This window comes from Cyanistes caeruleus, chromosome 3, assembly GCF_971803275.1.
Source record: "Cyanistes caeruleus chromosome 3, bCyaCae1.hap1.1, whole genome shotgun sequence".
NCBI lineage: Eukaryota > Metazoa > Chordata > Aves > Passeriformes > Paridae > Cyanistes > Cyanistes caeruleus.
Window position 1 is genome coordinate 103,648,504 of NC_141703.1, and position 16,073 is coordinate 103,664,576.

The window sequence follows — 16,073 nt, forward strand, 5'->3', positions numbered from 1 at the left end:
AAGGGCACAACTAAGCTTCAGTGCTGAGGCACCATTCCGAGGAACGTGTGGAACGGGGCTTCCACACAATGATCAAGCCGGCCCCACTAAAACAAGCAGTGGCTCAGGAGATCATAATCCACTTGCATTTGTGAGTTGACATTTAAGAATCTTCTCTCCCTTTAAAACTATCAATCAAAAGTATTTACAGAATCATGACTCATGATTCTATGAATCAAAAGTATTTGCAGATTTAGGAAATTGTCACTAAACAGACCTGGCCAGGAACTGGATTTTCTGTTTCACAGAATTTTTTTTCCCAATTTCAATTTTTTCCCATTTAAACCAAATATATTTTGTTGTTCTGTTGCTGCATTACACTTCCTAGAATTTTGATTTCTTTTATTCTTCTAAATAACACACTTCACATTTAAAAATTTTGTAAAAATGGTCAAAATATTCTTTGCTGGACTTTTTAATGCTTTATCAGTTCTCCCTTGAACAAACTTACATCAGCTTAGCATATTTTTCAAAGCATTTCAATTTTGACAGAAATAATGCTGCATTAAGAAAAAGAATCTCTAAAAAGATACACTAAATATCCCATCTGCTGTACTTATCATACACCTTTCTATTTCTTTCTCTAAATTTACAGTTCCTAGATAGACTCATAAGCACCCAGAACAGAGGCATGAAAATGATAGCAGTCATTCTGGAAAGCTTTGGTTCAAGATGTTTTTTATGGCTTCATTAGTTATTTCTTTAAAAAAATTCTTGGTACTGTTGCTCTAGTAGCTATTTATATCTGGATGAAAAGTGCCAGGGAAAAAAGAAAGCCCAGCTGTGCTCGAGAAAATTTTAAAATCCATAGCAGTTTTGAGAGTCACTGCAGAGCAGTGACCCACTGAAAGGAATCATTAATAAGCTTCTTCCCCTCCTTTTAAGTATTTTCTTTATGAGAAGAGGTTTTTAAAGCCCCCATTACAAGATAGAAATACTGAAGGTCTTTTGCATGTGCTAAGCCAAATGAGAGCTACTCTTGGATACAGGCACATCTCTGCTTAGCTCTGTAGACTTCAAATCCTTTTCATGTCAGTCTGTACTTTAGCACATTAGGTTCCATCTCTGTGGGGAGGGTGGCACTGAAGCTCCTGATGCAGCATTTCTTAACCAATAATCTAAATTAATGAGATGACTTGAATCAAGGAGCTCTAAAACCATTAAGAATTTACACATATTCACTCTTCCTTTAAAGGACTAATTGTTTGACTCATGACTTGTATTTTAGCTTGAAGAGTGGCAGATCACTTTTTGACTTTTGAATTTTGATCCAGGGATTAGACATTCAGAATACACTGGAAATCTCTCAATTTACCCAACTGAATTAAAAAAGATGCATGTACAGCATTTATGTAGTGTTTTGACAGACTTTATTTTCTGCTTAAGTGATTCAGTTTCCCCTGGATACATATGGCCCTCTCTTTGTTATACAGAACTGGAATTGCACAGAAAGAATGTGAGGTTATTGGTTATTGGCTAAGTTGCAATACATTCAATAAACCAGTAATTTGGATAAACGAAATGTTCTTTAGGTAAAATCAGCTACTTTAAATGTTAGGCTACCAGACTAAATGGGAAAAAAACAAAGTAGTATCTATTAATAAATAAAAATAAACACTGCTGACCGCAAAAGCAACAGCACAGTCACAAAAAGTGTCACTGTAGACAGAAAAGACAATATCCTTCTGACTTCTGAACCCACAAAAGTTTCAGAATCGAGGAAGTTTTATATGTCTTGATTGCTGTAGAAGAGTGGAGCAATTTTATTGGATGAGAATGATAAATACTGAGGAATCCAGCAATGGATTTCAAGATCCAGAAACTTAAAGCATTCTGTTTGAATAAAAGTTTAATATAAACTACGAAGATGAAGCAGTGCAGTGCAAAAGAACATCGAATTGCAGGACTTTCATCACAAAGATGCAGGAGGTCAGTGGTCACCTAGGAGATTTTCTAAATCAGTCAGTGCACCTCAAAGTCTCTTGGGGACTCCCCTGCAGTCCAGTTTTGAGTAGATCAAAACTGTGATATCTGAATATTTGAATCCTGGATATGGGTAAATATGCACCCACTACTTCAAACAGCTGAGCAGCTCCATTCCCATAGATCCAAGTGATCAGGCTCCTCATGGGCAGCCTGAGACAGCTGTGGAGACAGCATGTGGCAGGGCAGAGGGGCTGCAGTGCTGGAGCATGTTCTGAGACCACTCTTCATGTGCAAAGGCAGAGTCAGTGCTTTCTGAATGCAGACATTATCACCTACAGCTGACAACCACAATTGGAACAAAGCATTAGTCAGAACTTAATGTCATGTAATTTGCTTGCTGTAAGCATGAACAAGATCTTGCCCTAAAATGGCAGGGAGCTCATCTACAATATTTCTGAAAAACATAAAGACAGATGTTAACAGAGAAAATTTGAGAGAAGAGAAAGGATGGACTGATACTCCAAAGAAAAGGTGGCTGTGAACTGGTGGTCCACAATTCAGGTATTTGGCTTACAGAATGTTCCAATTCACCATCCTTTCTGCAGCAGCTCTGGAGGAGACAGGGCACAACAGCAGATGGAAACTGGTATCTCCCTCTCCATCTGTGCATGGCAGCCTGTCAGGAGAACCCCCAGCCAGGCTCCAGCACTGAAAAACTAGGACCACCAAGGCACATCCATCCTTCACATATTGCAGAGGGTGTCTGAGACAATCTTCTCTCTGCTCTCGTCCACAAGCCTCCCCTGAAGGGTGGCACAGAATACCTGAGATAGACTTCTGATCAGGAATTCCCTCTGAGAACCACTTCCTCTCTGTGGACTACAGAGGGAGTCCTTGGAAATTAAAACCTTAATTTTATTGACCAAAATTAGTGACCTACAGCTAGGGAAAGTGAAGTCCTTATCCTTTCCTCGAAGCATTTCCCTTGGGCAAAGTAAACAAATTTTCTAAGACTTTAAAAAAAAGGTTTCTAATAAATCAATATTTGATATTCAGCCAAGTACATTTACATAATTTCCAAAAACATTGAGAAACATTGAGAAGATACTCTTCTATTAATAGGAATGAAAGCATAAGCAAGCCGAATTCCCCAAGTTAAACTACAACTTCTGGTCACTTCTGGAGTTTTGTGGTGATGTTCCATCTCTTCAGTGAACAATTATCTCTGCCTATGTTAATAAAAGGGTTTAAAACAATTATTTAAGCTATTATTTAATATTTGGGTTGTGGATGCTTCATTGTACATAGATGGAAGAAAAGGGTATGAAGTTTACTAAAAAAAACAAAACTATGATGGTAAGCCAGTTTTAAATACTATCATGGCTCTAGTGTATTACTCTCCACAGAGGACAGAAGCTATAGTGAGACAGCTGTTAAAAGCATCTTTGTTTATTGTTAGCCAATGAACTTAGCAGGGGGAGGGATTCCTGTCACAAGGCAGGATATAAGGAAGGAAAAATAACAGTGTATTTCTGTTGTTGTCTTTATTCTGTAATATTCTGTATAATCCAAGTAGCTGATGATGCTATTTTCTTGGCAGGAGAACAAGGAGCTATTGTAATTAGGACAGGCTAGGCCATTTTCACATGAAGCAGCTTTCTGAAAAGCTACGGCAACATTCAAGGCTGGGACAGAGAACTGCAGAGAAAGCCCAAACAAGGAAGAACGGAACTGGACACACTGATATCTCCAGGTTTCTCAGGGGCCAAGTCAGGCACTGACTCACTGGTCTCACACATTGTGTGCTCTGAAGTTGTGATGATGTTACAACTCAGAGCAGGACAAGATGTGAGATCAGCCACGTCTGATCCTGCCCTCTCCATAAATCCCATGAGACAAGGGCGATGGCAAGGCTGGGCCTTCACTGCCTCTACAACAACTTTTTAATTAACACACAGGGAAAAAGGCAGACACCTTGCTGAAATATGGCATATGGAGAAATCAATGGGACATATTTATTTCCCAGCAGCCAGATACTGCAGATACATCTCTCTTCTCGTTATTGCCTCTGTCCCCTCCCTCTTCCAAAATAAAGGCATTTGTAAAAATAGAAAGGAGGAGGGCAGAGAACATCTGTCAATAGGTTTCTCTGTAACTAGGGTGTTAAAATTGAGACAGACAGTGTTCACCTTTGTAACTTTTTTGTTTAAAGATACAGCTTAGTGTAAAGTAAAATATATCAAATGCAGTACTTTTGATGCTTTTTATAAATGCATTCTCCTTGGGGTTTTTTGATTGTGGAGTTATTTCAAGGTTTTTAAGATGGTTGTACCTTGCTTGTGATCAAGAAATGGTATCTAGTTAGCTAGATCCTGCTACAGAGTGACAAGAGAGGGACTCCTACAGCAGCCCCAAGCTTTTTAGTCCAGAACACTGAGCTCTTTATTAGCAATGTGAGAGATTAGCAATATAGTTTTCAGCACTGAAACCAGTTGTCTAGAACTGTCTGGAGTAAGCACCTGATTTTGGGATAAAATCTGATATTACAGGTTCTAGCTTGACTTCCATCTGCTCCATTCTTAACCAGATAGACTCATGGTATTGTTAAGGTTGGAAAAGACCTTCAAGATTTTTGAACTGACCCATTAACCCAGAATTGCCAAGGCCACCATTAAACCACGTCCCTCAGTGCCACATCTACACATCCTTTAAATACCTCCAGAGATGGTGACTCCAACACTTCCCTGGGCAGCCTAATCCAGTGCTTAACAACCCTTTCTGTGAAGAAATGTTTCCTCATACCTGATGCACACATTCCCAACAAGAAAGACCTATATGCAACATTTCAATGTCCTTCTTGTAGGGAAGAACCAAAATGAACGAACACAGGATTTGAGGCATGGCTTCAGCAGTGCCAGTAGAGGGGGACAGTCCTGCCCTGGTCCTGCTGCCACGACACTGCTGATACAGACCAGGTGCCATTGGCCTTCTTGGCCACCTGGGCACAGCTGGCTCATGTTCAGCCACTACTGACCAGCACCCCAAGGTCCTTTTCTGCCGGGCAGCTTTCCAGCCACTCTGCTCCCAGCCTGTAGTTCACTGTACACTCTTTAAGGCAGTGTACAGAGAGTAATTTATGGCCCAAATACTCTGAGCTTTTTCAGCAATATAAAACCATAGTCATTAAGAATTTATGGAAAAAATAGTATCAAAACCCCTTGAAACCTACGATTCTACCTGTTATGTATCCTCTTTGTGTAATTAGCATCATCATTAACAATCTAGAAATCCAAATTCCAAACTCTGAGTGCAAAAGACCCACAAACAAGTGAGATTATTTCCCAGGTTGTTAAACAACATCAGGTAGTTCCTGTGGGAGAATCTTCTCTCCCTGCACTGGGCTCTGTCCTACCCTTGGTTACAAAGCATTTATCTTTTTAATCATTCTTTTTTAAAAAGTAATTTTTTCTGCTACTCCACCTATAGAAAAGCATTGCAGAGACTGTGGCAAACATTTCAAACTTCCACAAGAATTTATAAAACTGTACTTAACTTTTGTTACCTATTTAAGTAGAAATGAAAGAGAAGGAGAAATGAAATTAATAGGTATAATTAAGGCATACACAACCCCTTCTTTCCACTTTGCTGAAACTGAAAGTAATGATGTATTTTGAGGTAATTTATCATAAAAACTCAGAAATCTAGCCATTCCTTCCCAAACCCATACAATAATATTTTGGATCTTTATAAATAACTGCAATTCTGTATCTGTAAATTTTTTTTTTTTTCTGAATTCAAAGAAAGCTACAAATATATCATTCTTCTGTAAGAAGCGATCACGTCAAGGAAGAGAACTTTTCCAAGGACTGGATTCATACTTTGGAAGCCTTTACTGCAAAAGTGGATAGCTAAATCTCATCCCATACCAACAAAATTTCTCACTAAAATCTCATTTCTTTCACTAAGGTTTCCACTAAGCTGTTCTACACACACACACAATATACATACATACAGTTTTTTCCTTATTCTCACAGAGAAGAAAAGGGAAATGACATTTGAAGAATTTAAAATCATCAGGGACAGGCTCTGAGGGAATATGATAGGTACCATATTACCTGAACAGTACAGCTCAGATTGGTCCATTCACTTCTCAGCCACATCTGTGGCCTGCCCTTACGTTCAAACCACTGCTCAAAATGTTAACTTTCCTTGAGACAAATGTTTAAATACATATAATCTGACAAATTTACAGATTTCAGCTATTGCAGGAATAATTCTAAAGAACCTGTGATTATCTGCCTCCTCTTTGCCATCATTTTTCATGATGCTTTTAATGTAAACCAGAAACTAGAGAATTATTCAGCACAGATGGCACAGCAATAAAAACCTGGACATTTTTCATGTGAATGTCTGTCTTTGGACCTATTTTTTAAGCACATGGAATAGAAGCCACTAGCAGTGCAGTATAGTAAACACTCTCAATAGCAGTAATTGACTATTACTTGAGAATAATATTAGGGATCATTTGACATAAAATACATGTCTTAAAACAGGTTATCTACCTTGGCACCATACTTAACTCATTCTGCTTCAGCTGGTACAGTAAGAAATTCATCTGCTGTTTTTAGATATTTCCATTGTTAAGGCTTGAGGTGGTGATCTCAAGGATGAAATATTTGAATCTCTTCTTCCAGCTGAAAGAAAGGCAAGATTTTAATCCATGGGCATTGAACTTTTATACAAGATGGGCTTGGACTACAGAAATTAAATACTATGCTCCTAAAAGAAAAATATTACTTGCTCCATGAATGAGCATGTATTACTATTATTTTGGAATGAAGGAGAAAGAAAAAAAGAGGATTCAGAAACCATTTTAGGCCAGCAACTTAGAGCAGTTACCACACAAAGAGAACTCAGCTAGAGCAGCACTGTAGAGATAGCCAAGTTAACTGAAACTGGCTGGTCAAGTGTGAGAATTTTATATTAAAGGCCATCCATGGCAGGAAGGAACAGAGTTTTACCCAGCTTACCTGCTGAGAGCCAATTACTCCTCTCAAACTCTTGTATTACCACTTCCATTACTTCAATGGCTAAATTAAAGCTAGTTCAAGTATTGATAGCTCCAGCTTATTTTTTCTAAATAATTTCTTAACAGCCACTTTTGAGATGGTAATGCATCTTCACAGCAACAACTCCTACACATTCTCTCTGGTTTTAAAAAGGAAATGGGGATTAGTCCAGACTTGAAAAGGTTCCTCAAATTAGGAGGTATCAGTTGCTCCAAATCAAGAGGCATTTGAAATGCACTTCTAAGAAAATCAGATTATTTAGTCTTTCAAGTTGCAAATTACAATTTTGAAGGGGTTGTTATGAAATATCTTGTATGATATTTGCATATATACAGTTTCCTTGTATCTTCAAATTATTTCTGATTGATTCCTGGTGTTATAATAATTTAGTTTATTGTGCAGCCATCAGATAATTTTTTTTTAAAAAAAAAAACTCTAGGAGAACTCAGAAACATTTTTGCAAATCATGCAGTATCTAAAATTTTTCCAGCTGTTCAGCCCAAACAAAGCTGAACTTCCTCTGAAATTGTCACATAGTTATGTTTCTATATTATTAGGTACAATTGTGTTTTAGGAACCTCTTGACAGTGAGAGAATTGAGGCAGTGTTATTGAACAGAAATTATGTTATAAATAACTATAAATAACTAAAAGGAAAGGAAAATGTTAAGAAACATAAAACTTTATAGGAATAGTCTTCTCAGACCTCTTCTGTGTACCTGCAATTATGCCCCTTTTCTTGGGCAACTAAAACTGAGCACACAGTTACTGCTGGTTCTCTGTTCTAATACAGGTCATTTAACATGGCTCACAGAAGGTCAACAAAGCTTTTTGGAGCTGATTTTTCCAAGTGCCATTCCTCTGAAACAAAAATGTCTGCTATGTGAAATTTCTAAGGAGTGAGCCTGTGATGTCTGATGCAAATCTTGGTACAGATGCAGAAATGGTATAAACAAGGTAGAACTTCCTTTGTAAAACACTAAGCCCTAAAAAAGAGCTAAAGCAGGAGACATCCTGGTGAGTCAGGGTGCCTGTAAATGCTCTCAGAGCACTGCAGATCAGGCATGAACACCTGCAGCATCCAAAAGGATTTACGTGCTCCCTGAAACAAAAACTGGCCAGTCCCACAGCCTCTCTAGAAAGCTAGCTTCCCTCCCAAAGTGCTCCCTATCAAATTAGTTGCCCCTTAAGTAATAAAATTATATGCCTCATAATCTATGTTTAAACCCTTGCTGCTACATAATCAGGCTATTAATACCATCCACTCAAACATTCTTTGAGATTTGGGACAATCCACTATTACTCCACTCTGGCTGCTCTGAAGATTTTGGAGTCACTTGCTCTGTATTAATCACATCATGTGAGAGAAGGGTATGAGTAACCTCTTAGTAACACTCCCCTCAGTACATAACACACGCACAGGGCCTCAGAAACAGATTAGGGGTTTATGCCACAGTCTGATTTACAGCTAAAAGTGCTACAGTTTAGGGATTGCTGAGCTAGGGAAGGAAGCAACACCTCATTTATAGTTTCTGTTCATTTCAGCTTTAAGAAGTACCCAAGATAAAGAGTATTATATAAAACATCGTTATTACTCTGCCTTCTCCCATGTTTAAATTTCATCCCTTTTATTATTTATTTCCCTCTGCCTGTACTGTGTCTCCTCTTCTGCAGGTGACAAGAAGAACATGAAGAGGGACTAGTGATGACATGTAAATAATATCTAAAGAAGTGAGATTGAAAGTACCAGGCATAAAATTGCTCTGTACTGGTGTCTTACACATCTTTGCTTCTTGTCATATTTCAAGCAGCAAATGCAAGCACTTAATAATGTTCCTCAGCTCCTGACCAGTAAATTTAATGAGAATGCTAGAGTCCCTTAATTTGATTTGCAGAGACAGTATGAACTGGAAACAACTAGAAAATAGAAAAGTGTGATGAATTTTTCCTCCCTGTGCCACTTTCATCTCTACATATGCTTACCTCTAACAGGTTGCAAAATTCAGGTCACATTTTAATAACCAAAGGAACTCTTTACGCCATCAATGATTTCTTATTAAGATGCAAATCAAGAACAATCTCTGATCTTCTAGCAGAGCCCGAAAGCAGTTTCTTAATTAGTCAGGCTCCATCTAACATCTGACAAGACTTCCTTCATCATAGGAAAGTGACTTTAAAATTACCTTAGGAATTCAGATTTGTGGTCAGCAATAAAGGGCTAGAACCATATATAAGCCATCAAAATAATATGGTAAATTTTAATAGTCACTACAAATCAGCATATTTTTTCCTTAACAACAGAAAGTGTGAATGAAGTTTAGTTGTTTAATCTCCATTTTATAAACTCTGGCATCTAAATTCCTTTATATGCTAAACTGAAATGTCCCATGCTAGACAAGCAGAATGGTATTTCACTGACCCAAGAGCTCCTTCTAACTGCTCAGTGAGTTTTTCTTCATGCTTTCTCTCTTACCACTTCCTAGCTTTTTTACTATCTCCCTTCACCTTTTAAATATAGACCTTTGGAAATGTAAGTCTCTAAAGAATCTCTGGTGATGACATGATTACCACATCTCACCTGTTGCTGCCATCATATGGTCCATAATTAACCTTCAAAATACTTTGTTGCTATCTCAGCTTGAGTAATAGAATCCTTGAGACAAACACCATTGCTTATGTTCATTTTTAGAGAGCTTACTCTTCGTGCGATCAATAACTGATTTATAATAAATTATTAATAACTCTCTCCCTTTCAGACCTTCACTTGTACTGAGCAGAACTTTGCTAAAGGCAGCAAATGCCAAAAGGTCATGCTGAGGCAGAACCACATCTCACAGCAGCATCTTTACTATTTTCTTCACTCATTCTGACAGGCTGAACAGTCGTGCTGTGGGTACAGGCACACTGGGAAAACCCAGGGAAGGTAAAACAGGTTTTCCACTCGTTTTCTATCCACATTCCTAAGAGAAAATCTTTTAAAGAGGCTGAATATATAGGCTAGTCCTGATTTGATGAATTTCCATACCAAATTCTCTATTTCTATAGCTATGTAATATTATATTCTCTATTTCTATAACAGTAATATAACTATTTCTTAAACTTCAGCAGGACTGCTCGCTATTTTAATTTAAAACTTAAGCCCGAGGAGATTTGTTTAAAGGAACTAATCCAGCTAAATACACTACCACAAGGAATTTGCACAAGCTAGCTCTCTATATCTGAATCTCCCGGAGGCAGTATTCTTATGGCACCATAGTAAAAGTGTTATTGCTTCACAAATCTGACATCTTCAATCCTCTAAATAGTTTTTAAAAAAATAATTATATGTCAGTAGCCATCTGACTAAAGCTGTTGATGGGTCTGGAGCATTTCTCTTATGAGGAGAGACTGCAGGAGCTGGACCTGTTTAGTCTGGAGAAGGCTGAGAGGGAAGTTCATCAGTACATATAAGTATGTCCAAGGTGGGCGCCAAGGCGTAGGAGTCAGGCTTTATTCAGTGGTGCCCAGCAACAGAACAAGGAGCAGTGACCATAAACTAAAATACAAGAAGATCCATGTCAGCGTCAGGAAGAACTTTGCACTAAGGGTGGCAGAGCTCTGGAGCAGCTGCCCGGAGAGGGCGCCAAGTCCCCTTCTCTGGAGACACACCAAACCCACATGGAGACGTTCCCGTGTCACCCGCTCTAGGTGACCCTGCCTTGGCAGAGGGAGCGGGTGATCTCCAGAGATCCCTTTCAACCCGAATGGTTCTGTTTTTTGAAACGCACACCCCGTTCAGCTGCCGAGCCCGCACAGCGCTCCAGAGCCGAGCTCCGCACGGCGCCCGCAGCCCGCCGGGCCCGGCTCCCCCTCCCACGGGCGGCTGCGCGCTGAGGGCGGGGATGGCACAGCCACCGCCTGAAGAAGGGCGGCCCCAGCAGGAAAAGGGCGGTCCCGGCCCCACAGTCCCGGCCTGCGCCGCCACCTCAAGGTGGAGCATCCGCCGGCTGTGGATGGAGCCGCATTCCGGAAAGCGGCCCCGGAGGAAATGCAGGGCATGAGGCGGGCTTTGGGCGAGCTCTGAGACCGCAGTGGCGGGGGAGCCCTCACGCTCCCGGTCGGGCCAGCGCGGTTTGGGATTCGCTGCTGGTTCCGGCGGACACGGGCTTGGTGATTTCCGGGGAGCACGCACCTGCCTGCCACCCTCTGCAGTGTTTTCCTGCAGTGTTTTCCAGGGGATTACGAGGACGCCTGAGAGACAGCCGTGTGTGTAGTTAATTCCGTTAAATCAATCCACCTCTTCAGAGGTGAAGGAAAGCCTTGCCTACTACGGATTTAAGGCTTTCATAAGTCAGGTCAGGCTCGCTGATTTACAGCCAGCCTTGCGGGTTGTAGGGGTGAGCCCGATCACTGATAAGCTTGTTTGGGGTGGCAGCGCCCTGAGCACCAGAGAGCCGTGCTTCACCCTGCCCTTCTGCCCTGTCACCGGGCAAGGTGACAAAGCCCTCCCGTGCCACTGCTTCATGCCAGCTCAGCGCCCGAGACAAGCTGTGGCAGTGCCTGGGCAAGGAAGGCTGAGGAAAAGGCAACAGAGCTGAACCTTTTTCTTACGGCTGGAGCAGTCACCGACCACCTCCGTGCCCAGGTGTGGCCCCACAGCGCGTGTTGGGAGCGGCTGTCCTGCGTTCAGGATGGCCACGGCAGCGGGCAGGCCCCGTGTGCCCTGCCATGGCCGGCAGTGACCTGCAGGAGCTGCCCTCAGGCTCACCCGCACTGCGCTGCAGCCCTGGCCTTTCATCCTCTGGGTCTCACCCCAGCTCCTTCTTCACAAAGCCACAGTTCCCACTGGAGGTAAAATCAGGGGCTGAAAAGAACTGAACTTTGGCTTGGTATGGGAAATCCTGAGTAAGTTGTTTGTTTTCTTGTGAAGACAAAACAAACCTTTGTTTTCATTAATCTGTATGCAACTTCAGTAGTCTTCTCTACTGAAGTGCAAGCTCAATATATACTTACTGATAGATACAGTTTTTCTTTCATTCTTGGACCTTTCCAGATCAAATCATTCTCAGAGCTCTTCTCTGAGGCCATTCCAAATTTTTCAGTATCTTTTTGGAGGCACTAATTTCAGAATTGGACACAGCATTCAGCAGTGATCTCACCATTGATGCACAGAAAACAAGAAATCACCAAATGAAGCCCTCCCCCCATCGTCTCCTGAGTAATATCTCATTCTTAGTACAGTGGAGAGGGGCTGCCTTGTCTTAGGACAATTATACTGTCTGTCAATGTAGCAATTTCTAGTCAGAAAAAAAAACCAAAAAAACAAAACAAACCAAGGTTGTCAGCATAATGCTAGACCTGTTTAGTTCCAGAAGAGGGCCCTTAACTTGTAAAACTTTACTTACAGTCTTAGCAAACAAAGTCTGTATAGTTTTTCAGACATAGATCTGCAAATACTGCCCTCTACCTAATTTCAGGTTTTTATCCCTGGCTTACAGTATTACATCTTGCAGGGATGCCCAATCTTCTTGAATAGCTTCTTAATTCTTTTCTTCTCTGAAGTGTTAGCAACTACCAGAGGCTGCCCTCAGTCTGATTCAGTCTATTTTTTTTTTTAATTTTTGCAAGTTAAACCACAGTGTAGATTTGAGATGAACACCTTGCAGAAAACCCTTTTTGACCATTTCTTTGACCAACCAAGACAGTGATGTTCTCAAGAAGTTACGTATTGTTTTGATGGCCAGGTTAAATTTTCATAGCTAATCTAAGACTACGGTGAACTTGTGGAGTGTATGAATCTTGTAACTTTTATCTTCCTTTTTTAGTGTGCAGTGCCTGGACCTGTGTGATGAAGCTTGGCAGGCAGTGTAACTCTTGTTGGGACTAACACAGGTCAGCCCTTCACTTTCAGACACAGGGTCAGTCATGAAAAGAATCTAGTTCAGTATAGGAGAGGAGAGTAGACATAGGAGAGAGACAGTAGAGGAGAGAAGCCATACCACTTAATACCTAGACTGTCTGCAAAGGTCAAGCTAGAAATATTTATACTTTGTTCTGAAAAAAATCCCCACTCATACCCAAGCTAGTGGGCAGTATCAGGGTATTCACGTGATGCATTGGAAAGTGACCCTGTGGGTTTGTGGGTCTCAGACCACTGATAAGCAAGGCTTCACCTTAGGAAAACAGGCCCGTTTTTTGTAGGCCAAAGTCATAACTTACAAGAGTGAGTTTTCTACTTTGACAGGAAAACAGGCTAGGAGATCAGCCCCTTCTTCTTTTCAGTTTAGTGGCAGTAAATTCAGCAGGAAGCTTTTCCAGGATCACAGAATCATTTACTTTGGAAAAGACTTCCAAGATGATTTAGTCCAGCCTTTGATAGATCTCCAGCCTGAAAACTAGATCATGGCACTGAGTGCTACATCCAGTCATTTCTTGAACACCTCCAGGGATGGTGACTTCACTTTTGGGCACTCTGTTCCAATGCTTGACAGCTTTTTCCATGAAGAAATTTTTTACTGAGAATAATTCTTTCTGAGAAGAATTTATATTTCTACAACAGCCAGAACCCCAAATGTGCTGGAGGATTCAAGTGTTGCCTTGCTTATTAATAGGAATGATCAAACCTTAGTACTGTTAAAAAAACCCCCAACAACCCAAAAACAAACAAACAAAAACAGAAAGTAAGACAGACAAAAGAGGAAGGTAATAGTAATACTAAAAAAATCTATCCTAACTGGCATGCATCTTCAGGAATTGGAATTTTTTATTTTTCCTCCGGGTAAGAAACACTATGCTATGCTATTTTATCTTTGCCATTCTCTTAACGTCTTTGATAGATGTCATACTTTAAGAAAAATCATCAACAGTGTCAATTATTTATGAATGCTAGAGAAAACTCTATCAAAGAAGACATGGAAGGCAGGCAGTAAGATGAAGAGCATAGAACTCTAATAATTATAGATGGGTTAGTTCTTAGAGATTTTTTTTAAATGACAAATATTTTTCTTGACAAGTTTAAAAGCATGTCACTTCACAAAGGAGAGGCTAAACCAGCAGATACCAAATTCCTGATAATAAACACAATCTAAAGCAACTTCATAAATATCTTCATTTAGCAGCACTTGGATTGAACTTCCTGGTTACAGAAAAACCGCACACTGATAGAGCAGAGCCACTAGTAGAGCTGACTTACTTTATGGTACCTTAAAACTGATTTAACCAGTCCTTTCAGTCATTTGAGAATAAGGCAGCTAATGAGGGTGCCATAAAGGGAATCTCCTTCTCATTTCTGTATTTTAGGTAATGCTTTTTACCTTGTGGAATGGGGTCATGGGCTGTGCTGCAGGCGGCAGATTCAGGGAAATCTTTTATTTCCCTGACCTCTTCCTCCTTCCACACCTCAAGGCCAACAGGGATTTCACCTCTCAGTACCATTCATTTAAGTATTTGCCTGGTTGATCTCTAGCCAACAGATTTATCTGGCTTGAAACAATGCTTTTCCTTACAAAGAGGGTTCTTCTTTTCAGTTGGGTCGTTTCTCAGAACTGATTTAGAGCCTCTATACCTCAACCTATTCAAAGTGGAACAGATGAAATCCAAACACAATGGCAGGGGTCTCTAGCTGAAGCAGCAGCTAAAGGTGAGAGCAAGCAGCTCTGGGGAGGTGAGGGGGTGTTTGTGTGTGGGTGGTGTCAATAAAATATCGATTCAGCTGAGCTCTAACTGGAATAGTTCCTCAGACCGTACACATAGTGCTTATCTCCTAATTCATCATACTGCCTGGATATGACTTCTTTAATTGAAGTAATATATTTTCTGGGATGCTTTCCTTGTGTTGATACACAATGGAAGACTTTAGGAGAATAGAGAGAGTCAGCTGTTACATTTGTATTCACCTTTCTGATACAGGGCTGGAAAAATATGGAGGCATGTCTCAGGCAAACATCAAAACAGCTATTATACAAATTTGTGAGAACATCAAAGTGGAAGCTCTTGTGTGCCCTGATTGATTTCCATTGCAAATATGAAGCTAACTCATTTATTTTCCAGTTTGTGCTCATGATTATTTTAATTTAACATGTTTGTCCGGAGGCAGCCGTCATGTTGATGCCATGGTGCTGTGTCACACAAGCTGTGGCCTGAGACACCCCAGCTGGGCATCTCAGTATCGAGGAAATTTATTCATGCCTCATACAAAATGCATTGTACAGGAAAGCTTGCAGTGGTATTTTGCAAATAGCAAAATCTGTTACTCTGGAATGTTACAGATATTTTAAGAATCCCATATGGGCTTATCTAGTCTACTTTTTTTTCTTCTTCTTCTTTTTTTTTTTTCCTGAAGATGGCCAGAATATACCTTAGCAGCAGATAGGAAAGTCTCAAGATGCACTTAACTGGCATCAAGAGCAGATTGTCTGTAAATCCACTTGTATTCTGTGAGAAAAGCGAAAGAGGAGCTGCTGGGTTAGTGGGACCACCACTGGTGCAAAAGCTGACAGCTAACTGAAATTTTGTTACAAGATCAGTTACAGGTCTGCTGCAGAGCAGCAATTTCACAGACTTTTGAAGAGGAGGTGTCATCTGTAATTGTGAAGAACCATGCAAATACACCCTGGAGCCACTTCGGAGAAAAAAAACCTCAAAACCCAAAATCCCTTAGCTCTATCACCAGTGAATTAAGGTTCAGTTGTGGCTGTTGCAAGTACCTCACAGGTTGAGGGAAATTAGGACTGGAAGTGACCTTAAAATAGGTCACAGTTGGGAAATTTACTTAATGGTTATCCAGAACTTGCCTTGCTGTAAGTTCAGTAAACTTTTGTCCTGTTTGTCAGGGACAGTGACAGTGGGGCTGCTCCCAAGAGAGGATGAGCCAGGGCCAAGGGTAACTCCAGCACAGGCAATGCCCTCTCCAGCTGGGGTCAGCAGAGCCACGGGCTTGTGACAGCATCTGTCAGGAGCCCAGACACGGGAGAGGGCGTGAACCAGGGGCAGCAGGAATGAGAAAAGGTTGTAGACGAGGTGGTGACATGAACCTGAGATCCACCTGGGAAGCCTTGTTAGA

The 16,073-nt window shown here is 40.7% G+C and overlaps 1 protein-coding gene across 1 annotated transcript; it reads right to left on the bottom strand.

Moving 5' to 3' along the window:
- Window positions 1-1,392: 1,392 nt before the first annotated feature.
- LOC111941272 (uncharacterized) lies at window positions 1,393-11,267 on the bottom strand. The gene is made up of 2 exons (XM_086883487.1): window positions 6,528-11,267; window positions 1,393-2,303 (listed from the first exon to the last, which is right to left on the bottom strand). Exon 1 carries the CDS (start codon window positions 11,010-11,012, stop codon window positions 10,614-10,616), a length of 399 nt encoding a protein of 132 aa, XP_086739613.1. The 5' UTR covers window positions 11,013-11,267; the 3' UTR covers window positions 1,393-2,303; window positions 6,528-10,613.
- Between the last annotated feature and the right edge of the window lie 4,806 nt (window positions 11,268-16,073).